Source organism: Citrus clementina, unplaced genomic scaffold (genome assembly GCF_000493195.1).
Source record: "Citrus clementina cultivar Clemenules unplaced genomic scaffold, Citrus_clementina_v1.0 scaffold_7, whole genome shotgun sequence".
Taxonomy (NCBI): Eukaryota; Viridiplantae; Streptophyta; class Magnoliopsida; order Sapindales; family Rutaceae; genus Citrus; species Citrus x clementina.
In genome coordinates, this window is record NW_006262075.1 from 8438183 (window position 1) to 8462345 (window position 24163).

Consider the following 24163-nt stretch of genomic DNA (forward strand, 5'->3'; position numbering starts at 1 on the left):
CGTTAATATGCAATTCAATGTGAGGCGAGATCTTAATATTTTATTATACTAAATTAACCATATTTTTAATTTATTAAAAAAACAACGGCCACTATAAGATACTATTCACAAGTTTTTAATCAGAATTTTGATCGTTAATTATAGTATTGTAAATTTTTTACCCATCGCCACAAATCAGTAGTTTAACAGAAGCGAAATAGAGAGACATTGCCACCATAATCATGTTCAGAATGTTGGTGAACTTGCCATTATTCAACGACCGTGAGTTGTGGCGGCCGAAGCTTTAAAGCTCAATCACCAAGTCTTTGTTTGAAAGGTACCGAAAATAACTCCAATAAAATCTGACAACTAGTAGTTATTCGAAAGGTCTAAAAAGTAAAAACCACCATTATTCAATAAATTTATCTAAGTCTTTCTAAAGGTTGTGGTGGGCAAATTTTCGAAAATCCAAACCCAATTGAACATGTAGATTTATCTTTGTACCATAGAAAAATATATTTTAAAGCAGTAGCAGAAAGTAAGTTGAGAGTTCTTTTTGTCAATTCCATTGAATTATGTCTATCTAAGCTGTTATGCCGTTTGAAAGAATATAAATATTTAGTATTAATTTTAACCTACGAGAGAACGAGGGAGAGGCAAGTAAACCTTTTAGACTAACAAGGAAGGGGGGAAAAAAAGAAAAAAAAGAAGCAAGATTCCATTGGATAAAATATAATTGTACAAAAATAGAAGATCATTTCCATCAATTCAAACTGCTTGTATTGGGGTCGTCTTGCCCTTGCTTAAATCCGACCTGCTGACTGGGGCATTTGCGTGGAAAGCTGACTGCCTCGACGGCTCTCCCAGTAGTTTCAAGGAAAGAGGTGAAGGCTCTCTGAGGCCTCTTTCAGTCTCTCCTATACTCAGTTGAGACATGCCAACTAGTTGATCTACATTGACGGGTTCTTTAGGAAGGATTGGAATTGGCTTAAGGATCGGATGATTACCAGAAGTCCCTGCATCCTTATCTTCTTCCCCAGTGGCTGCATTATGTGGCCAATATGTATAAGGGACTGGCATATATGCTGGGAAGAAACTGGAAACCATTGGGGTGAACTCATTCAAATCAATCACAGGTTCTTCAGAATCCTTCTCTGTTTCTTTACATACGGCTTCCATGGGTTCAAATTCGGTACTCAGAGAAAGATTTAGAGAAGGTTGTGAGCTTGTATTGTCAGATTCTCTGGCAAGAGGAGATGGAAGCATTATTTGCTCTTCTGGCACCAGTGGGGTATCTGTGGCCTGGAAACAGAAATAACATTTATTCAGCTCATATGATGGCAGATGAAATTCATCTCACAATGACCAGGAAGACAAAGCATTTATTTCAGGATATTGATACAAGCACAATTCTAAAACGTTTTTACAATCATGATCTAAGGGATGTTCTTCTGTATTGATATTCTGTACAGTGATGATGCATAATGAAACCGGCAACAAGGCATACCTAAAAGGTAAATGCATCTTTGCTACCGGTAACACCACTTGTCTTCCAGCATATGCATCATGCAAAAATAATATGATGAAGCAAGACTAACCATATCATCCGCAACCATGTCAAAAAGACTGGAGCGCCTCTTTCTTCGAGTAGCATTACTCTGCCGGATAAAATACTTCTGAGCATGACTTGCCACCTGGGTTGGAGTCCTGGACATGACATAATTTCGTGCTATACCACGCCAGTCTCCCTTCCCTAATTTCTGAAGGCCAATTAGAAACAGGCGATGCTCCTCTTCTGTCCATGGGACACCTGTAAGACAAACCCAGTTCGCATAAAATAAATCTCAAATTGCTGCAGATACAAAATCTTAGTCAAGCTTCATGAACGATAAATTAGTGAGATGGATAAATCGAGAGTAATTCAACATACAGGGTTGTTGCCCTGGTTATACAGTGAAGGTATCATGCATTAAACACAATTTACATAACAATGAAGTGAAACTTGATAAACAAAGTAATTCAGTTAGAAAAGAAAAGGGAAAAAAAATGAAGCAACATATTCTCCCTTTTTTGTCATAAACCACAAGATCAGCGACCGATTTCTGATGAAATTAGCAATCAACCAAATTCATGAGGTACTTGTCAACTACAGCTCTGTTGATCAAAACAAATGGCAAAATGTTGTGAACTTGTGATGCTAGATTGAATAAACTAATTGTTGCTAGTTGCCTAATTGAAAGCAAATGTTGCATTGAATGACAATGAAAACTTTCAAAAGCTAACCAATTTGCCTCTTGTTAACATCCATGTGCAGGCAGAAGGTAAAAGAAAGAGGCAAACTAGCTCCAGCACAGGCACGACGAGCTAGCAAGCAAGGGACTGTTCAACCAAAATAACCTTAAAAATGCAGAGCTTATCTACAATAGCCCCTACTGTCTGCCAATAATTAAGTAAATAAATCGCGATACAATACCAAATTACTTATGCAAACTATGCAGCCAGCCACATAAATTTCTAAGCAAATAAACCCAAGAAAGAATTCTGTATTTAACACTTTCTACCAAAATATGATTAGCACTCTATAAGGCGGTGATCTTCTAGATAAGACATAATTTTAACTTTTCAGATAGACGTTATGCCACTTGTCAAGAAATCAAGACTAGTAACAAACATTGAAACGAAACAAGCCACAGTAATATATGTCAAAGACAACTTTTTGTTCTTAAGGCTCTTCGCTGCCATACAATCTGCTTGTTCAATGCAAGTAACAAGTGGAGTCAAAACTCAAAGGTCATGAGACTGCAATGAACAGTAAAGGTTTCCAAAATTCAAAGGTTTATTAAGTGCTTGCAAGTCCAATTCCAAGAAAAAAAAAAGGTGCTGCAAGTCTAGGTCAAAACAAAATCATTAAACAAATAAAAAAAAAATTAGTTGTTTTATTTTAATTTTTTTCCAATCCAGATTAAGTTTCCAATATGCTTTTGAGAATTAAGAAACACCAAGGTTCTCTTTTATATCCCAACTTTTACTATCAACATATACAATAGAAACCTTCAAGCAAATAAGAATAGTTAAGCAGAAAAATTTTGAAAATTGAGGTGAAACTCTAATCAAAACATCAAATAATTGACAAGTTATTTAAAAAAAGAATTAAAGCTGCATTTTTTGAAGAAAAAATAGTAAGCAACTTTGGAAATAAACCAGAGATTGCAGAGAATTATAACAACAAAGATAGTAAGAGCGATTCTTCTAAAAGTAAATAAATAATACAAAACATGTAGCTGATATGTTGAATAACAAGATTAATCTTCGTCAACAAAATTCAATTAATTCACAAAATGAAAATCAAACTTATTCCAAGAAATTAGCTCAAACGTATAAAATAAAAATAAAACATAACATTTAAAATAAAAAAGAAAGAAGATTTACCAAGACATAACATCATCATTAACAAACAAAAACCTCAAAAAAATCAAATTTGAAACCCAAAACAACCAAACAGGACCTCCGAAATTACGAAACTGCCATTCCATTCATTTCAGAAAAATAAATGGAAAAAAGTGCTCACCTTTCTTTCTCTCGCAACGCCGATTCGATGAACCAGACCCGTGCGCTGGGTCATCCGACAAGTAACCTTCGGTCAAGTGAGTCGGGTCACGCACGTGATCCGATAACGGGGAGTCAGGATTCGGCGAAGCGGCTGCCGACGAGGAGCTATGGTAGTGCAACGCCGATAAGTTCCCCATGCTCGCGCTCTTCTTGATTATCGAGCCATCCGTAAGCCGGACGCCAAACAACTTCAGGCCGCCCACGCCCGGCGACGAGCCGCCGCCCCGCGTGGGACACGTTCGCGAGTTGTGCCCGTTGTTGCTGCAATGCGAGCAGCGCCGCGTCATCGCCGGTTACCGCTGCCGCGACTCGATAAAATTCGGATATCTCTAATAAATTAATTAAATTGACTATTTAAATTATAATTATCTTGGAAATTTTGAGGGGGTAGAGAGGGTGTGCGTGTGATATTGCTTTGCATGGAACGAGAGAGGGAATGAGCGAAGAGAGGAATTTATTAGTGGTGCAGGGGTAAATTTGGTATTTCGATAACACAGGTACCGAGAAGGAGGTAGAGATTTGCGGTGGAACATTCGCTAGAGATAAAGCTTACTGACGATTTTACCCCTTGGAATGAAGATAACGTCCATGACTTGACTTGGTTTGTTATGCTTGTGTTTTGGTTTCTGTTTTTTTTTATTCCGTGCTTCCTGTTATTTCGGGAAACAGATAATTTTATTTTCTTCATTTTCTATTTGGGTAAAGTGAAAAATTACATGCATGCTAACTATATGAGTTAAATGATAAACAATAATTTTTATGCCTGTTTGGATAAGATAGAAATTGATGCGAATACATTCTTCTTCTTCTTTTTTGGTTATTTTGGGTGATGTAATAAATGTTTTTCAAGTTATGGATGCTGTGGATAACCCCCCCAAAAAAAAAAAAAGTTAAATTAGAAATAGGTTTATAACGTTTTTAAGATTTTTTTTGGGTAACATAATTGGAATTTTTATTATGACTTTCTTAAAATAGATTAGAAAATAAAAGATTATAAATTTAAATAAGAAGGTACCGGTAGCTATCTAAATATTTAAATACCCTTAAATAAATAAAATAGTATGATCACAAATATATTGAAAATGTAATTTCCTCTTGAAATTATTTTAATCTCGTCAACGTGTCAATTTTATACTTAGTATATATACGGCAACACAATCTACTATATAAAAATAAATATCTTCAATACTATCTATTTAAAAAAAATGTACGTGTGGATGTCTATTTGGTTTTTTAAAAAAAATAAAATTGAAGCGACTTTAATTCGATAAGACATTTAACTAAAGAAATATTGTTATGCATTGACTCCTCAAAATTTGTTCAGTATGAGACAAAAAAAAAATGGGGGAAAAGAAAAAAAAAACCATTGACAATGGCTTGCGACAAGAAATTGAAAATCAAATGGTTATGTTTATAATATATTTTCTCTAACACATTTTCAAATTGCTTTATCGGCCATTATTATCTATTTATTCAACTAATTATTTTTCTTATTTACCATACAAAATAGAGACGGCTCATTAAATGGACCCCAAAAAAAAGGAAAAAAAAATATTTTAGCCAATTTTGCAAGTCCATAATAGATCTATTTTTAATTTGGCCGGTTTGAAAAATATAGGAATATGAATTAAATAAAAGAATAGGAAAAGCTCATCAAATTGACCTTAAAAAAGCGAAAAACACGTTATGATTGCTTAAGTTGGGAAAAAATCACGATGGAGGAGTACAAAACTTGAAGATCCTCGTATTGGCTTATCGAGTTGAGTGAAACGAACGGTCAGCAATTCATCCCGACACCGAAACATTATCCGAATCGTACGAAAACTTTGGAGGACTTTTAAGACGTCTCAGTTCTCAGTTCTTGTCCGAAACGCCGAAACGTGTTCTATTTCGATGACCAAACTGCCCTCTTAATCGACACTATCAACTTCGTCAAGAAGGGTTGGAACTTGGAAGTGTTTCAAATCAATTTGAACTCTCGGAAAGGCTGGTGGATGATGCACTTGGCCAGTCCGATGACGCCACGTGGAAACGTGTCGACCGACGATAATACCCTGTGGGGTAGCGATTAGAGGTTGCCGGTGGATTAGGGTACACGTGTACGGCTAGCAGTAGCCAGTTAATGGGTCTTGCTTTCCTTGAATTTTAAGCAAAATTTTATTCTTATTTAAATGAAAACATGGAAAATGTTGATGAGATTCTCGGTAAGCACGGTCACTTTCGGCCGTGACAGCATTGCCCAAGGATACCTTACTCTATAATTTGAGTACAGTTTTTTTTTTTTTTTTTATATATACTAATATATTAGTATCAAAAAACTATTAACAACTCTCTCTTTAATATTAGAGAGAGATCTAGACTACTCTTAATATAGAGAGCCAAATAAAACTAAATAACTCTCTTTTTAACAACTCTCTCTTTAATATTAGAGGGAGATTTAGACTACTCTTAATACAGAGAGCTAAATAAAACTAAATAAATCTCAAATAGAAAAGAAAGCGAGTCCCAATATTATTGGGGCTCAAACTCATGCGTCTAAGATTTTTGAGCACACGAGTTACCAATGGGTTATGAACCCATTTATAATTTGAGTACTGTTAAATAATAATATTTTGTTACTTTTTAAACTATCTAATTAATAATGTAACTTGCTGAGTAAATATACTCATGCGGTACGATAATCGTTTAATTTATATGCCCTAACAAGACATTTTATTTTTGTGTTAATTAAAGTTGATGTGCACATCCATTGTCAACTTGTAATAAAAGATATCATCATTATAATATGTAAAAAAAAAAGTTGGATTCTTATTCATAAGTTATGAAGTTTTAACCTTATCCTTGAGAATGATAACAACAATCATTTATTCTATATTATCTTTGATATTTATTTTTACTTAAACGACCTCATCATCTTCATTTGACTTATCACATTTTCGTATAACTTTATGGTAGTAAATGAGATGGTTCATATATCTCATGTATAATTCTTAGATTCGAAATTAAATATATAATTTGATTACATGACATATTGTTTTCACTATATTATTTATATTCTTTTAGTTAGCGCTTAGCATGCACTCCACTCTAAAAATACACGTCGAGGGACGTTACAATAATAAGTGAGCCAAACAAAAAAAAAAAAAAATGGTGGCCTCATGCCTAGCAATTAAGGACATGCAGTATTAATATGAGGATTCTAATCTCAATCTTAATTAAAAAAAAATAGAAAAAAAGAAAAATCCCGAGATCCAAAAGCCGCAGCCACATGATTTTATTGACCAAATTCATTGTTCCTACGAGAAGATATTATTGTTATTATTATAATAGTGTAAACAATAAATAATAATAATAAACTCAAGATAATTATATATAAATATATCTTAAGATCTTAACAGAGATTAAAAGTTGATTGGGGGAGACACGTGAATGCAGAGCCAGGTGGCAACAGGAGCTTTTATAATAATAATAATAATAAATATTGATTAATGGACGAAGCAAAAGCAAAGCTAAAAGTCAAGGATTGGGCAGACTTTTGTTTAATTTAATTTAATTATCTAGAAAAGGATAACATTTCATTTTCTTCCACCTTTTCAGTTTTCAATGAAAGTATATATATATTAAAAAATAAATAAAAGTTATCCTATGGGTGAATTACCGGGAATCTATGGGAAAAGAAGAAAAGGAAAATTAGTTTATGATAAGATAAAATTAATAAAATCAAGATCTTAGAAAGTGAACACATTTGCTGCTAAATAATATATTGGCGTGCGGTTTAGTTTAGAAAGTTGATTTTTTTTTAAAAAAAAATATATATATAATAAGAAGAAAGTGGATTTTGGAAACGGCATATTCTTTCTTCTATTGTTGGGGGGGGGGGCTGGGCCAGGACAGAGCATTTGTATTCATGTGGTAGTCTCCTTATCAAGAACATAGGGTTGGCATTTAACCTAAGATTTAAAAAAAAAAAAAAATTGAATCAGAAGAAATTTTTCATACAAAACGCTTTATTCAATAAAGCTCAGCATTAAAAAAAAATCAATAAAATTATAAGCCAAGGATGATAAATGATCCCTTTTTTTTTTTCTTTTTTGTTCAGTGATTCAGTGTGTTTGTATGTGGGTGTGAGTTGTTTTTCATTTTAAATAACATAAAAGAAAATTTTGATGGGATTGTATTGTTTGTAAATTTGGCAAGACTTCTGTGATATTGGTCATAGAAGGTAATATTTACATAGTGCTTACGATTGAAATTTTACCTTCTATGACCAATAGCAAGCACTATATTAAGGCCAATACAGTATAGAGTCAGCTTAAGATTGAAAATTTAAAATAATAATTCATAACTAGTTGGCAAGTTGCATTGCATCCTAGCATTTATTATATGAGTAATGATATAGCCACAAACTCTTGTACAAACTTATTTTGTACTGATGTGGCATGATAAGATTGGTTGAATTAAACATCACTTGACCCACATGATTTGTTTTTATTAATTTATATTTTCATTCAACCAATGAATTAATGCCACGTCAGTTTGTACAAAATAAGTTTGTACAATAGTTTGTGGCTGTATCATTACTCTTATTATATATACCTGTATTATCCAATATTATGTTTTGAATTTTGAAAATAGAAGAAAAAAAAAGAAGAGAGAGAACACAGTCCACATTCCTAATTCTAAATTCTTATTAATATTGTGAGACATTCTTTGCAATTTGAGAGGTGAAAAAACGACCATCTAACTAATTAATTGTATATATATAGGGGTAGGGATAAATGAATTGATTTCAAAACCCTTCACTAAACTTCAGGAAACAAACAAAGTATTAGTGCACCAAATTTGCATTTATTTTTCATGTGTCAAAATTTGGATTTCCTAAGCTTTAGATTAAACAGGTTTTGCATCTTGAATGTTGAAGAAAGACTTAACCAAATTAACATATCATTCAATCATTGTCATTCAAGTGGGTATGAAAGATGAGCTTCTCTTGCAATTATTGGGTCTCGCGGTCCTGCTACTATTCTTTGTCCACGAGTAAAAGTGTAAAACAAACCCACCCACAATTAAGTGCAAAGATTTATGTCTTTTTGCTAGTCATCCAATTTGCAATTTTTTAAAGCACGAATTAGGTATTGTATTTTCCTAAAGGTTAAATCCAAGTTGCAAGTTTCTTCTGACCATGAAATTGATTAAAAGGCAAAGAAAATGAAGGAGCAATGCAATGCCGTCGAAAAGTTTTTGTAGACTTAAGTAATTGACCTCTTCTTCTAAGACTCTTTGTGGAGTCAAAAAAGTTGGGCAAAGAAGGTTTAGAAAACGACATGATACTATTCTCAAGAAAAAGAATATGACGTGATACTAAAATTGACTCCGTTTGAAAACTTCATTTTTGAAATTTAATTCAATTAAATTCTTCTGTTCCTTGTGGATTTCACACCAATCCATTTTAATAAGATAAAAGTGGGAGATCATCATGGTGTATAAAATTTACTTTTAGTCACATATTTGGTTTAAAATATTGTTGAAAACTTTCAACAAAGCTGTCCTCAAGACGGGTACGTCCATAAAGAAGGATTGTTACTTTGATAGTCTTAAAAGTAATAAAATAATAATACTCATTCATTCATTACGAAGAATAAATATGATGAACGGTTAACCTGAATTTCATTTCATGTAGAATTTCCAAGTCCACAACAACATCATTTTTCATGCTATATTTTTTTACTTTGCTAGATGCACCTACCACTACCCACCATGCTGATTCTTACCCACCAGGGTAACTTATGTGACTTCACAGAAGAAAGGAGGAAGAGGGAGTACCATTTTAAAAAGGAGCCCAAGGTAAAAAAATAAAAGAACAGACTAGTATTACGAGTAATGTGAACTCCAAAACAGCAATTGTATTGAATTCCTCCCATTTCACCGGTAGGTTCGATAAGCAGGGCTGTACATGCAGCTCTCAGCATACTTCACCAGGTCCTTAGGCGGAGGGAGGCGAGTTGCCAAACCTAGAAACCCAATTGCGGAATCATAAGCATGATACTAGTTGCCTACAACAATAATGAAATGACAATGTAGTAAAACAGGTAGCTGAATCATTAGAAGAGGGAACTCACCAAGTTCGTATGCTTTTGCAGCTACCTCTGCAGCAATATGAGCTGAAATCTTTCTGATGTTCTTAAATGGAGGGTAAAGGAGTCCCTTGTCAAAGTTTTCCTGTGTTACTTGTCCAGCCAATGCTTCCGCTGTACCAAGAAAATGTAAATGAGTCATCAGTTAAATTCCGGGGATATGTTTTTCTTGAGTGATATTCAAACTCATAGAGGATCATTTTACTAAGAACAACATACTTAAAGTAAAACATCTCAAAAAGTTTTTCATGGCACAATAATTATTGGTAAAACGTCTCAAAAGAGCTTTTACTACTATCTACCAATTTATCAGGATGCAGCTTGGAAAAATTAAGCTGATTTTGTCATACTATAAAAATGAATATTAAACTTCAATCCTATTGAACGAGAGAGAGAGAGAGGAGCAAAACATGTCAATTTATACAGAAAGTTCTATCCCACCAATTGCTGAGACCTTTTTCATGAAAATATAGGAAAACTAAAAACACTTCTATCAAAAGCGGGGAAGAATTTTGGTGGTTAGTCTATCAGCATTAATTTTGTCTACAGTCAATTTCCTCACCCATTACATCCAGCAACTTGAGGTGAAATCTCAAATGTTCAAAACGATGTGGACTCACCTGCTGCCAGAAGCATGTCATCATGAACACGGATTGCACCAGACATTATTAACCCCAAACCAAGTCCAGGGAAAATGTATGCATTATTTGCCTGAATAACCAAAAACAGATAAAAGGTTAAATAAAGATTAAAATAAGTTCAGTCCTAGAAAACTCATGCATATAGACATAGGCATGCTTTTTGAATTGTAAAGGTCAGACCTGGCCAGGCACAAAAACATTGTCCCCATATTCGAAAGGGTCAAAGGGGCTCCCACTTGCAAAAATGGCTCGGCCCTGCAAGTGACAAAAGGAAAAGAGAATTAAAGGATCATTATTATACTATATAGAACAAAAACCATGTGAAAGGGACAAACGGGTGCAGACATGATGCCACTGATGACAAGATATATGCTGTGGATTACCTGGCTCCACGTATAGGCTTCTTCTGCGGTGCATTCAGACTGTGAAGTTGGGTTGGAAAGAGAAAAAATAATGGGTTTCTGCAGGCAGTCATACACAAGAAAGTTAAGTTAGCTTATTCATTAGCAAATGCAATTTTTTTTTTTCAATAACAAAAAATCTTACAATATACCTCATTCAAGGAGGCCATAGCCTCAACAACTTCTTTAGTAAATGTTCGACCTTGTCCTGATGTTCCAATCAGAATTGTTGGCTTGATTGCCTGACAAAATACAAAAGAAACTCCATATAGTAAGAATTTTCGCTTCAACAGGCAGATGAGATATATATATGAAGAGAGAGAGAGTTCACACATTAACGGCATCTACTAGTTCCTTAACAGGTTCATGTTCATGAGCCCACGGCTTTTTGAAATGTTGGAGAGATTCTAAACGGGAACTGACGATCAATCCCTGCAACAGTTGGGGGGTTTAGGGGGAGAAAAAAAAAAAAAAAAAAAGATGCCCACAAAAGCTTAATGACTAGGTAGAAAACAAACAAGGGCACAGAATCAACTAACTACTTCACAATGCAAGAAACAAGATCAAGTTATCTACCTTTGAATCCACAAGCCAAATCTTCTTGCGAGTCTCTTCTAGCGGCATATTTGTCTACACAGAGAATCAGGTATTACGTGCCTTTAGATTTCTTTTACATGATGAGTTTCCATCAAAATCCAAGATAAAATATGTAGAAGAACTTTATGCTAATAGGTTATAAACCTGTTTGGATATCTCAAGAGCTATGAGTTCTGCTATTCCAGTGCCAGCCTGTTTTTCCAAACAACAGAAGTGAGATGCAGCAACAAAGCAGTTGTATACATAAGTGAAAAGGGTTTAAACAGAGGGTCTTGATACAGAATGAGCAGTTATTCGTACAAAAGCATATAATTCATAAGTTTGAAACACATGAATTTATTCATTTCCCTCCCACGTTCCTATTCATCTTCTATAAACCCCGGAACCTGTTTAGGGTTTCCCCTTTATAGAGCAAGCTGGAAAAATAATCAAAAAAGTAGATTAAAGGCATCTGAATAGGAAAAATGTGAACTCACTTCTCCTGCACCAAGGAATAAAAATCTTTGGTCAGCTAAGCTTCCTCCAAGAAATTTCATCGCTGAAATAAGACCTGCAAGGACCACAGATGCTGTCCCCTGAAAGATTAAATTAATTTCAGAGATCAATTCATCAATAATCCCAACTATCACAACTGAAATAAATTAATGACCTGAATATTCAATTCATCAATAATCCCAAATATCACAACTGAAATAAATTAATGACCTGAATATCATCATTGAAAACAAGATGAGTAGTGCCATATTTTTCAAGCAGATCAAAGGCATTGTGGTTTGCAAAGTCTTCAAACTGCAGAACACAACAACCAGGTTTAGATGATATGGGAAAAAGTCTGCAGTTTAAAATGCTTAATCTGTCCTTAGCCCATCCTAAACTACCTGAATGAGAATTCTCTCCCCATAATTCTGCTTCACAGCTGTCATGAATTCATGTAGCAATTCAGCATATTCCTAGCACAAGGAAGAGAAAATCAATTAAGCAGAACATAAAGGTAGAAAGTTCCTATAAATGAACTCAACTCAAATGAATAATAGAAGACCAATGAATTTCCAAAAAAAATCAAGAACCTGTCCAATAGCCCTCTTCTGCCTGAGCCCAATGTAGAACTCATCATCCAACAACTTCTCATTGTTTGTCCCCACATCAATGGTTACAGGCAAGCACTGAAACAACGAACAGCAATGGTCACACCTTTTTAGTTGTACCAAGAAAACTAAACAACAGCAACCATGTGAATTACAAAACATCAGTAACTTATCAAATGAGAATCATGATAGCAACTCTATATATGGTGGCATCATGCTCCGAGTAAGATACTTTAAAGAATGTAAAGTTCTATAGATAGCTAGTGTAAGGGAGCTGAAATAGGTTATAAATTTAATGAAGCAATTGAACAGATAGAAACATTAAATGAGAGACATGTGGGCGTTGATCTAAAACATTAGTAGCTATCATGTGATACTTACAGCTGAAGGACGAATTCCTCCAAGTGCTGTGTATAAAGAAAGTTTGCCAACGGGTATTCCCATTCCGTGACAACCGAGATCTCCTAGTCCTAGAATCCGCTCCCCATCAGTGACAACAATGACTTGAATATTCTTCTCAGGCCAGTTCCTCAATACCTCAAGAACCTTGCCCCTGCGAAGAGATGCTTATCAGTATGAACACAAAAAGCAAATAAGCATTAAATCAGAAGCTACAAGCGAATCAAAACACATGGGTAACTACAATGTAACACCAAGAAACATACTTATCCTTCAAACTGATAAAAACACCCTGAGGACGACTATAGATGCTCCCGTACTTCTGGCAAGCTTCTCCAACAGTTGGAGTATAGACAATTGGGAGTAACTCCTCAACATTGTCAATGAGAAGCTTATAGAACAGTTTCTGATTTCTCTCCTGTAATCCAAAAAGAACCAATTATATTAGGAAGTTGCTAAGATTTTGACTGGATGAGATCAACATGAGAAAGAATTGTCAGAATGGTACCTGAAGATCCATCATGGCCATGTACTTCTGGAGTGGAACTTGGTACTGCCGAATATTATGCAACATTTTCTTCACCTGGCGAGGAAAGTATCAAGGATAATCAAATATCACACAGATCCAGCAAAACAGAAGACGGGAATAAAGATTAAACATGGAAAAAGAAAAAAGAAAAATAAGTAAATGCTGGATAGATAACCTGGAGCTCTTGGGATATAACTGTAGGGGGGAGAAGACCACGCAAGTAATGTGAATTCCTTTCTTTTTCAGAGAAGGCAAGCCCTTTGTTGTGGTGTGGATCTCTCAACAAAGAATACCCACTAATCCAAAGGAAAAATATATATATATATATTAAATGGAAGGTAAAATTACAAATCATTCTTCAATAACAAATTAAAGATAACGTAAGAAACCCTTCTTATGGAGTTATGGCATCAACAATAGAGCATTACATTTACATTATTACCAGTCACAGCTGGAAATGAATTATACCTATCTCCAAAAATGATGACAAATGTCAAAAATAGTAATCTCAAGGTCCAGACAATTAATCATATTCTTGATGTAATTATCTGGTGAATTAAGTTGAGAAAGTTTGCACCAATTGTTATTGAATCACAAAACCAAACAATTGGAATTCCATTCCTCTTATAAAAATCATTGCACTCATCACGTTGGCCAATCCAATTGAAATTGTGTTAAAAAAAAAAAAAAATTTTACATGACGTAATTGGCATTCAGTGAAATTGGAGTTGATCCAACCGTGGGATTGATGACATAAGTCCCATGAAAAAGTCATTGAGTGGTTTAACTAAAAAGGTTTTACTCTCTCTTTAACTAAATGACACTACAAAACAAAAGCATAGGCACTTGAGTATAAGATTACATGACTTAACAAATGAATCCCAACAGAATTAACTCCATCAAACAACACACAAAATATCAAAAGTACATATAAATAACTCTAAATTCAATTTAATCTGACACAAACAATCAAATTCCTGAGATAATTACCTAGCAACTGAGACAGACCAAGGGGTGACAGGCTGGTCTTCGGTGGCGGTATCCTCACCATAAACGTCCTGGACCCCACCGCTGACGCCGGACTTGGGGTCCACAACTTCGGCATAGCCATCTCTCATTTCTTTTAATGTAGCTGTGCTTTCATCGGTTGCCATTAAAAGACTGCCGTTACTCTTATCTCTGTTAGACGAGCCCGCAACCACCACTCTTGTAGGCAGTATTCTTCTATGCTTATCAGGGAACGAGCCTGATATGCTCGCAGGATTATTCTGATCAACACCAAAAAAAAAAAAAAAATTAATTAAATATCTTAATATGAAATATCAACAAGAAGCTAAAAAAATTAAAAATTCTGAATTTTTTTAATGTGATGCTTAGGGGGAGAAAAAATAAATAACCCAAATAAGGATTTACTTATACAAACTTTTTTTTTTTAATTTGTTAAGCTAAAACTGAAATTTTGATTGCGATTAAGAGCTAATATGAACAGAACTATACATGAACAAAGATTTTTGTTTTTCTCAGGAAAATGTGAATTTTGAGTTTGTTTATACTCAGATATACAAATCAGCTAAAATGGACCAGAAAAGGAAAAAAAAACTTGAAATTTCATTAATGTCAGAGAAGATAAAAAGATTATGCAGGAACAGAGAATAATGACCTCAAAACAGATTAGCCATAAACACAAATCAAGTGAAAACTCACCCAAAGAAAAGAAAAAGAAAAAGAAGAAAAATGATTAAAAAGATAAATTTTCAATCTGTAAGAATTCAAAATAAAAGAAAAAATCAATTTTCGAAATGAAAAAGATAATGATCTTGAAGAAAACGAGAGAATGGGCAAGATTTATATTACCAGAAAAGCGCTTCTGTTTAACGAAAACATGGCGAGAGAAATGTGTGAAGAGAGAGTCTTGCGCTGATTAAAAATGTGTGACGAAGTAAAAATAGAAAAAAAAGTTGCAGAGGCAATGAGAAGAGAAGGGAGAGTCTTTCGGGTCTTCTTATCAGAGCTTTGGCTTTGAAGTCTTAAAGCTTTGCTCTCTCTCTCCTTCTTCCCTCTTTCCCTTTTTCTCTCTCTTCTGTTTGGTTTCTTCAGCACACGGAGAGAAAATCGGAGAAAGAGAAAGAAGAGATCAGAAGAAATGTCGAGGAAGTAGCTTTAAACGTGTCTGATTTTTATTTCTTTTTTATTTTCCTTAACACCATAATTACGTCAAGATCCTCATACTTTACTATAATTAATTTTTTGACCCCACACACATTTTTCATCTACCATAATTACTTTTTTACTCCCTACCAACCGCATTATTTTTCTATTAATTTTTTTTCTTAGAATAAGTTTCATGCATAAGATAAACCATAGCTCCGATGAGTTTCCAAGTTTGATTGGCTAATCATATAAATTCAAAGGTATATTTTAGTTAAAATATGTATAGTATGTTTAGAAAATATAAATTTAAGAAGCATGCTGCATCTGAAAAATATTTAATTTATATCACCTTTCTTAAAATGTTTTGGATATCTCTCTCTCTCTATATATTTTTTTCTAAATTCTTACAGAAAAATTGTTAATTATTATCTTTCTATGTATGATTAGGGAAATTTTTATATGGTTAACATACATGAGCTTTTGTTATTATTTATCTAAATGTTTTAAAAGTTTTTACTCCATTCAAGAAGGGCTTTTTAATATTAAATCTTAACATTCTCTTTTACATCTAAAGTTAATTTAAGATCACGTCTTGTTTGAATCTAATGAGTCTTATACATAAATTTAACAGTATCTCATTTAACTCTATGTCAGTTGTAATATTTTAAATAGATTTGAGGCCAAAAGTCTAAAATCATAAGTTACTATACTATAAAAATCACTTAACCAAAAAACTTGAATTAGATAAGTGCCTGAGTAATAAAATTTAAATTGTCATAAGAGATTTTTTTTTGAAAATAAGTTTATTAATTAAAAATAAAAGGAAATTGAATTTTTCATTAGACTATAGATGACTTCTCACACCAATTTCTATTATCAAGCAAATGTGGAATTTGTATTCTCATTTTTACCCTTAAGTCCACTTCATAGTCTTTATATTTAAGGCACCGTTTACTTTTTGGATTGGAGTGGGAATCGTAGGATTGAGAGTGTAGAGTGGGAGTAAGAGTAGATTGTTTACTTACACTGGAATGGAAGCATGGAATGGAGATCATAATCCAATTTATATGTTTACTTTGTCTTGGATTGAGAGTAAATAGTTTCAAATTACAATTTTATCCTTATTTAAAGAATTATAGTTTTTAATTACAAAGCTAATAAAAAATATATTTAATGAATAAATATTTATTTATTATATTTGTAAATTTATAATAATTATTAATATTCTTAATTATGAACATCACATTTTTTATTAATTTTAATTTTAATATAAAATGAAACGTTATTTTATTTAATATAATTATATTAAATTTATTATTATATAAAATAATAATATAATATTATTTAGTACAAAATTAATATTTTCTTAGAATAAACTATTTATTATTATTAATTATTAATATTAAATAAATATAGTACTATTATTTTTAAAATAAATATAATAATATTATATTTATTTATTCTCTATTAATATAATAATATTATTTTTAAATAATTTTAACTTAGAATCAATGTAAATTATTATTTAGTTAAATATAATATTATTTATTTTATTTTATTAATTATAAAACATTAAATTGAATTAAATTATAAAAAAAATGGTAGAAAATGGAGTCTCACTCCCACTCCCCACTCTATAAATGAGTGGGGCTCACATAACAGGATTCCCAATCTCACCTTAATTTAGTGAAATAAATATTAAAATGGGAGGAATTCACACTCTCTACTCTCACTCTAAAAATTAAATACAGCATGAGTATCACGAGGTTAACATGTGTTTTACGAATGATATCTGAAATTTCTAAGCTTACAGGGATTAAGTAGTTATTGTATCAAATAAGAGGGTCCCGGGATGTTATTTGCTGTTTTTCTTCCTCTGTTTCTTCTGCCTAAAATGACAACTCTTTTTTTCTTTTTTTTTTTTAATGAGAATTCTAAAATGACAACTAAGTAGCCTCCTGAAACTTTTCCAGATTGGCGATCTGTGGGTCCAACATACGTCGGTTTTTAATCTACTGTGGCACCCAACTCTCTCAGCTCTCATTGTGATCATCGACCGCTGATTACCACAAATTCGTGGGGGCCCTTACGATCTTAAATAACGGTCTTTGATTAATCACGTTTATTTTGAAAAGATAATCTCAGCCGTTTGACACTACAGGTGTGACTAGTATCAAAGCAATGCTTCCCCCATATTCTTAAATTTAAATCACAAATTATTATTGAAATCTTTCACAAAATGAAAACCAAGACTTTGCATAAAACGTATAGATTATTCAAGAATACAATAAATTTCGAAAACGATGAGAAATAAATATTTTGATACGAGTTATGTGTTTGAAATTATACATAATTTTAATTAGTATAAAGTTTGGCTGATATTGAACCCTTTTTCTTATCAGAAGTGTAACACAATTTTGCGACGAACACATAAATAATTTTAAAATTTAACAATCTTGGGACTGCTAATGAAGGCCGCGGTTTTACTAATAAACAACTTGTGAATCACTGAATCGGTTGTGTTCTAATCATGGCTGTGAAAGATCTTGAGTTTCTTTTTACTGATTACATCATGCAAAAGTGGGCATGCGTAAACTCAACCACCTGATCATCCTGGGTGGGGCCCACTCCGGTGGGGTTCACTGTATATAGTTCTGCATGTGGCCACGAACCCTGATCTTATGGGGATGGGCAGCAAGTGTCGACGGCGACAAGCATGATGTGTCTTTGGGATCCAGAGGTTTGATGAGGAAAAGGAGAGATAATAAAGCAGCACATTTTTAAATTTTGTGGAGATCTTTTTATTTTATTTTAATTTTTGTTTTTTTTTTGCAATACTGATTAGGGTTAATTTCTTGAGATTGACATTGGGATTTGTCTTGATTGTAAATTTTTGCATAAAATTCTCCATCAAGAGATTTAATGGCTGCCTGCTCCTCCGACTGGGGCGTTTTTAAATTTTGTACAATTGAAGCTAATGACAAGAAGTTCGTCCAATAACTTTGGAAGTTAGAATAATTCCATTTTTTTTTTTCTTCAAAATTGGAAATTGTTTCTTTTTGTTTTCATTTTTATAACAAAGATTGATTTTATTTTATTTTATTTTATCATAAAAAGGTAAGGGTGAGATGTATGAGAGACCACACCAACTCGTTTAATAATTAACTTCTTATAACATATACAAACAACAAGACATATTATTTATTATTTATTATTATTTTGGTTTCTTATTTACTTGGAAATAAACGTGGGGCATAGATGAAAAAAAGGGGTGTACATCTTGTGAAGTGCTCCACTTCCATTTGGAAGTTGATGCCACCACAAGCACAAGCATAAGCATAACCAGGCACCGGCCAACTGCTGCAAACTACATGACGCCCACTTGCTGTCGCTGCCCCTCCTGTCATTTTGCCATCAAAGTGCTGCCCCTACCTTCATTAATCATTATTGGTGCCAACATAAATATTGATGAGTAGAACAATAGAAAAGTTCCCAAAAAAAAAAAAATTAAAAGCTTATCAATTGAGTTAATTACATAGATTATTGATATGTATGATACAGGTAGGTAAAATGTAAAAATTAATCAAAACCACCCTTTTAATTGATGAAATTGATCATTATTTTCTCTTGATATATTAAAATCTACTAAAACTCCATTAACTTTAAAAGAATTTGGTTAAATGTTGTTTTTTTTTTGCCTTTTTGATACATAAAAATCCAATATTACCTTTCGAAAAAGTGCATCGAATTATTTAATATTGTAACATCGAGGAGGTTCTTTGGGAGTACGAGAGGAGAGTTAATTCTCAATTAATTTTGAGGAGAAAAGAAATTAGAAAATTTTTCCCACGTACAATATAATCCGATTGATTAGAATTTATAGAGAAGGAATGGGTTTAAATTTATAAAGATAATAAACAAATTGCCTAGGTGGGGCAGGTGAAATGCATGCCAAAAACACGTGGGATTATTATAACCATGCTAGTTGACCGTCGATTTTGTTTTTTGGGGCCGTATAGTATTAATAGTAATAGTTAAAAAAAAAAAACAACTATTGAGCCAGTTGTTTTTTTAGAAATAAATAAAGAGCCGCCAGCCATAGAAATGCTGGTAACCATTAATTTAATAATGTCACTTTTAATTTTCAACTTGGGCCATTTGCGATCGAACATTCACAAGGATTTGTTTGTTTTATAAAAAGAAGAAAAAAACATGACGTGACTAGATAAATATCAATACATGCACTTGGCAGCATTAATCTTCTTTTACTCATTTCTGCGAACAGTTTTACCTATAAATAACTCAACCACTTTTTGCTTGTTAATTGCTATTAATGTATTAGCAATAGTCTATTTAAAATCACATTTCTTACACTCAATTCATGCGTAGAAGAAAGAAATCAATGGGTGTGTCAGATGGATTATTTTGTTTCTTCATTTTTTTTTTTTAATTTTTATGGTCAAACGTGAAAGAAGTTAATTAAAGGAATCAAGGGGTTCATTTAGTTGTTTTATATTTGGAGTATATGGGAGTTTATATATTTTATTATTAGACTCTCTATATAATACAGTGAAAGATAGTGCTTTAACATACGTTTTTGTTATAGCAATAAGAGGTTGATAATAAAGATAATTTATATTCTTCCACTTCATCGATCAAATTTAGTAATTAAAATATCATATGCAAGTCATATTAGTCGAATTTTTTTATCCATTTTACCATGTTTGTGGACTGGACCTGAAAATTAAACGATATTTCAGGATAGGGGCTTCTTGCCAATTTTTTAATTTTACGATGTTTGCAACTTTGAATGTGAAAAGAATTTGGTTGGTGAGGATTTGCATTTAATGTCCTAACCAAATTATGCAACTATTTAACGCAAACAAATTAGTTGAGCCACAAAATTGTGACTTAGAAGCATGCTCTTTGGTGATTTGGCCGCTTGACTTGGACTTTCTTTTGATAATTTGAATGCTGGAATCCAGAAAACGAATACTTGTGGCTACAAATCAATTTATGGTTCTTTTGTTTTGGTCCAAACAACATTGGAGGCCACAAAAGCCAGACAATGAAAATGATAATAAATTGCCCTTTTTCCGAAGAACAAATGACATGAGTGTATATCTGGTGGAGGCTTTTTCTACTCTTTTTTAGTTTTTTTTTTTTTATGAAACAAATATTTAATGTCATTCCACGTAAGTAACAGGCACTTGAAACATACACAACACTACTCACGTGCATAATTTTTTTTTTTTTTAATTATACGAGATAATGTTCATATGACAATTTATATTTAATGAAATTAATATATTAATATTTATAATTAAATAATTATTAAAATTAATTTATAAATTTTATACAATTAGATAATTATTTATACTGATTTATATTCTAATATTTTTTAATATTCAAAAAATGTTACTCCACTTATATTTTAAAAAAATTATTTTCACTCAAATTAAAAAAAAAATTAATCCCGACAACATATTATGAAAGTTTATAAAAATTAATGAAAGTTTATAACTTTTATAGGACTAGTATGGTAAATATAATTAATGTATGTTGCAGACTTTTGATCTAACCGACACGTGTATCCTCGCCATCAGCAGACGCTAGGACACGACGTTGAATGAGTCACTAGGCGAGTGAGTGGAATTCACCCGCAGAAGCCGAAGCTAGCGGTTTCTTTTATTTTATTTTATGATCATTATTTTATTTGATATATATATATATATATATATATATATATATATATGGATCCCTCTAAATTACATATATGTACCTTACACCCCTCTCACATGAATAGTGAATGGACCCATATCATTCACTATTTATATAAGAGGGGTGTAAGGTACGTGCATGTAACTTAGCATTAGCCTCTATATATATATATATATATATATATATATCTCACGATACTTGTCTGATTGTATCTCGAGATGCTGCAACTTGGCCCCACGCTTTATTCAGCATCGATGCTTGTACGTTTCCTTCGTTTGTGTATCAATGAATTAACATGACGTGTCACGTGTGTCCTCTGCTTGACTGCATGTGGAATGCCTAAATGACAAACCTGGGCCCAACTTAAAGGCCCAAGTGAGGATGTTAGAAATGTGCGTGACAGTATAATTCCAGAACCTCAACTTGATTTGCAAACAATTACATTAAATAAAAACTACTCAGTGCTTGTTAATTGTTCTTGATGTACTAGGTTATTTAAAAAAATGTATTTAGAAGGGATCAATGGGTGTGTCAATTTTTTGGTCACACATGTACCAACGATGCGTTAATGAATTTCGTAAAAATAAAATAAATTTATAGTATTCAATTTACCCAACTCTATTTTATTTATTTCTGTTGCAAAAATAAGAGCTAGAATACCGCTTATAAATAATACAAGGAGCATGACCGGTATAGGAACTATTAAAGCTACTGAAGAAACAAGAACAATAAGAACAATAACTACTAATTCATTGGCTAATATATTCCCAAAAAGTCAAAAACTAAGTGATAAAAGTTTCACTAAAAAAACAAAAGACTAATATTAAAAGTTTGTTCAAGTCGCATGTTTAAACCTATTTACCGCTAATCAAACTTCAAATAATGCAATTCATAAATAGAATATAATCAGAAAAAAAAAAAGTTGTCCATCGGATTAATTAGATCTATTATTGATATATGACTAATTGAGTATGATGAGAACACAAATGTATATAATGCAATTCAAACATAAATTATATTGACAGTGATTAGATTCATCAATTGGAACTGATAAAATTTTGAATTAATTGAATCGCTGCCATGAAGATTCTTGTTATTAAGTAATAGGCAATAAGGGGCATATAATAAGAATAACTATAAATTTTCTACTTTATTGATCAAACATAATTATCAAAATATCGTTTGTATCATTAATCAAAGTTTTGTAAATTAAACAATAATTAGTGCTGATTATAAGTTTGTTGCATACTCAACATTTCAATTTCTAAAATTATTGTTGTATGGAAAAAAGGACCATTTTTTAACACCAAATACAGAGGCACAGTGCTTATGGCAACATTCTACATATATATATTCACAGTTAGAAGCATAGAAAACAAGATCATTTTTAAGGCCAATTACAGAAGCAAAGTGCTCATTTGTGATTATCACACAATGGTCAACACTTCTACTAAGCTTTCAAATTAAGAGTGGAGTGGAAGATGAGCAAGCATCTCCAGCACCACTCTTAAACAAAAAAGTGATAAAAAATTCCAATTCCAGCTATTTTGAAAATACCTTAACTACAGGATATACCTCTATGCAGTTAGTATCATCCATTGTAAATGAAATGATACATTTTATTCTTGACTCTCTCTCTCTCTTTATAACTTAGTGGCAAGACCTCCTGATCTCTTCCAGTAAAGGAAACGAAGATTTGCTCAATATCTTGACATTATAGATATATAAGTGCAGAGATAGCTAATAGTAGTCCCTGATGATCGGAGGTTCACCATTAGGTTTATCAATCACACTTAGGTTTATCAATCACACTTATATTGGAAGCAAAGGTCCAGAGCTGACTGGCTGTTGGAGGGAGACAGAAACACAATTTTTTTTCATGCCAAGGCTTCAGCAAGAAAAAGAAAAACAAAATTTGAGAGTGTGTGATGAAGACGGAACATAGTCAGATGAAGACGGATCCGTGCATCGTGCCCAGCAATTTTCAGCAGAGGAATTATTATTTAACGGATAAAAATTTTGTTGATTTCAATATTAATACAATGGGGCTTTTATATATCTTTCTAGAAGGATGCCAAATCGATTAGATATTTCAAGTTATTTTATTTATATGCTTATTTCAAATTCTCAAAAAGAATTAAAAAAAAAAACCTCAAAAAATAATCAGATTCAATCTTTTTTTCCCCCCAATATTTCTTTTATCGTTTCCAATTGGTAAATGCAAATGAGAAAAGATTTTAACTTAAATCGGTCTCAATTTTTTTTAAGCTCTCACATCAGGAGGAATATGATGCATAATACAATAAAAATAACGAAATGAAGATATTTTTTTACCTCGAACATAAAAATGTTGTTTTCAGTGCCACGTCCAACTATCGGCGAGAAATTGGTGCAATCGACCATTTGCTCAGCAACCATTCTGAGAGCACAGTCAGCCCTTCCCTGATACAACTGCTCCATCGGAAATTGAAAGCAAACTTTTTTTTTTTTGCAATTCAAGTAGAAAGGGAAATATGAAAGGGGGAGAGGCCAGAGGGCATTTGGCTGTATTTATTGAGTTGATTGATGTGTGTATCTACGTGCTACTTGTACATTGTAAATAAAATGAGAAATCACATGATAAGTTTTTTTTTTAGTTCTTCTCAAACAAAAACAGAAGGTTTTTTCTTAGTTTGGATGAGCTGGCATCATTGAGATATTCGAAATGCAGTACATTTTTATTTTATCATAGGTAAAGATGGCCAATGGGCCATGCTAGCCATCAAAAGAAGGCTCATGCATACTTGTGCCCATGCCGTGCCGTGCCGTGCCCACTATGTGTTTTGTGCTGTGTCATGTCATGCCTAACTTTTTTTACTTAGGTCCGGCCGAACACACGTGCTGTGCTGTGTCGTGCCCAAGAAAAAAAACACAATAA

At 32.8% G+C, this 24163-nt stretch overlaps 2 protein-coding genes across 3 annotated transcripts; both read right to left on the minus strand.

The window, feature by feature from the left end:
- Positions 1-671: 671 nt before the first annotated feature.
- On the minus strand, positions 672-4194 carry LOC18035993 (transcription factor MYBS3). Its single transcript, XM_006426818.2, has 3 exons — positions 3548-4194; positions 1578-1789; positions 672-1281 (listed from the first exon to the last, which is right to left on the minus strand). Exons 1-3 carry the CDS (start codon positions 3873-3875, stop codon positions 748-750), a joined length of 1074 nt encoding a protein of 357 aa, XP_006426881.1. The 5' UTR covers positions 3876-4194; the 3' UTR covers positions 672-747.
- Positions 4195-9231: 5037 nt separating this feature from the next.
- On the minus strand, positions 9232-15513 carry LOC18035991 (NADP-dependent malic enzyme). Of its 2 annotated transcripts, XM_006426819.2 has the most exons (19): positions 15229-15513; positions 14365-14642; positions 13550-13670; positions 13354-13428; positions 13112-13263; positions 12828-12999; positions 12429-12524; positions 12240-12311; positions 12067-12150; positions 11838-11936; positions 11506-11553; positions 11341-11394; positions 11098-11196; positions 10917-11006; positions 10747-10824; positions 10544-10618; positions 10343-10433; positions 9708-9836; positions 9232-9599 (listed from the first exon to the last, which is right to left on the minus strand). In XM_006426819.2, exons 1-19 carry the CDS (start codon positions 15256-15258, stop codon positions 9511-9513), a joined length of 1932 nt encoding a protein of 643 aa, XP_006426882.1. In that variant the 5' UTR covers positions 15259-15513; the 3' UTR covers positions 9232-9510. The 2 variants fall into 2 exon arrangements, with proteins under 2 accessions (XP_006426882.1, XP_024036027.1); XM_024180259.1 differs by lacking the exon at positions 9232-9599 and having other exon boundaries at positions 9770-9836; positions 10285-10433.
- Between the last annotated feature and the right edge of the window lie 8650 nt (positions 15514-24163).

Coding starts and splice junctions, on each gene's coding strand:
- LOC18035993 (XM_006426818.2), bottom strand. CDS start 3,875: ATGACGCGGCGCTGCTCGCATTGCAGCAACAACGGGCACAACTCGCGA. Junction 1,790..3,547: donor GCGTTGCGAGAGAAAGAAAG/GTGAGCACTTTT, acceptor TTTGTCTTACAG/GTGTCCCATGGACAGAAGAG. Junction 1,282..1,577: donor ACATGGTTGCGGATGATATG/GTTAGTCTTGCT, acceptor TTCTGTTTCCAG/GCCACAGATACCCCACTGGT.
- LOC18035991 (XM_006426819.2), bottom strand. CDS start 15,258: ATGTTTTCGTTAAACAGAAGCGCTTTTCTG. Junction 13,000..13,111: donor TTTATCAGTTTGAAGGATAA/GTATGTTTCTTG, acceptor ATCTCTTCGCAG/GGGCAAGGTTCTTGAGGTAT. Junction 9,600..9,707: donor TGCAAAAGCATACGAACTTG/GTGAGTTCCCTC, acceptor TTGGGTTTCTAG/GTTTGGCAACTCGCCTCCCT.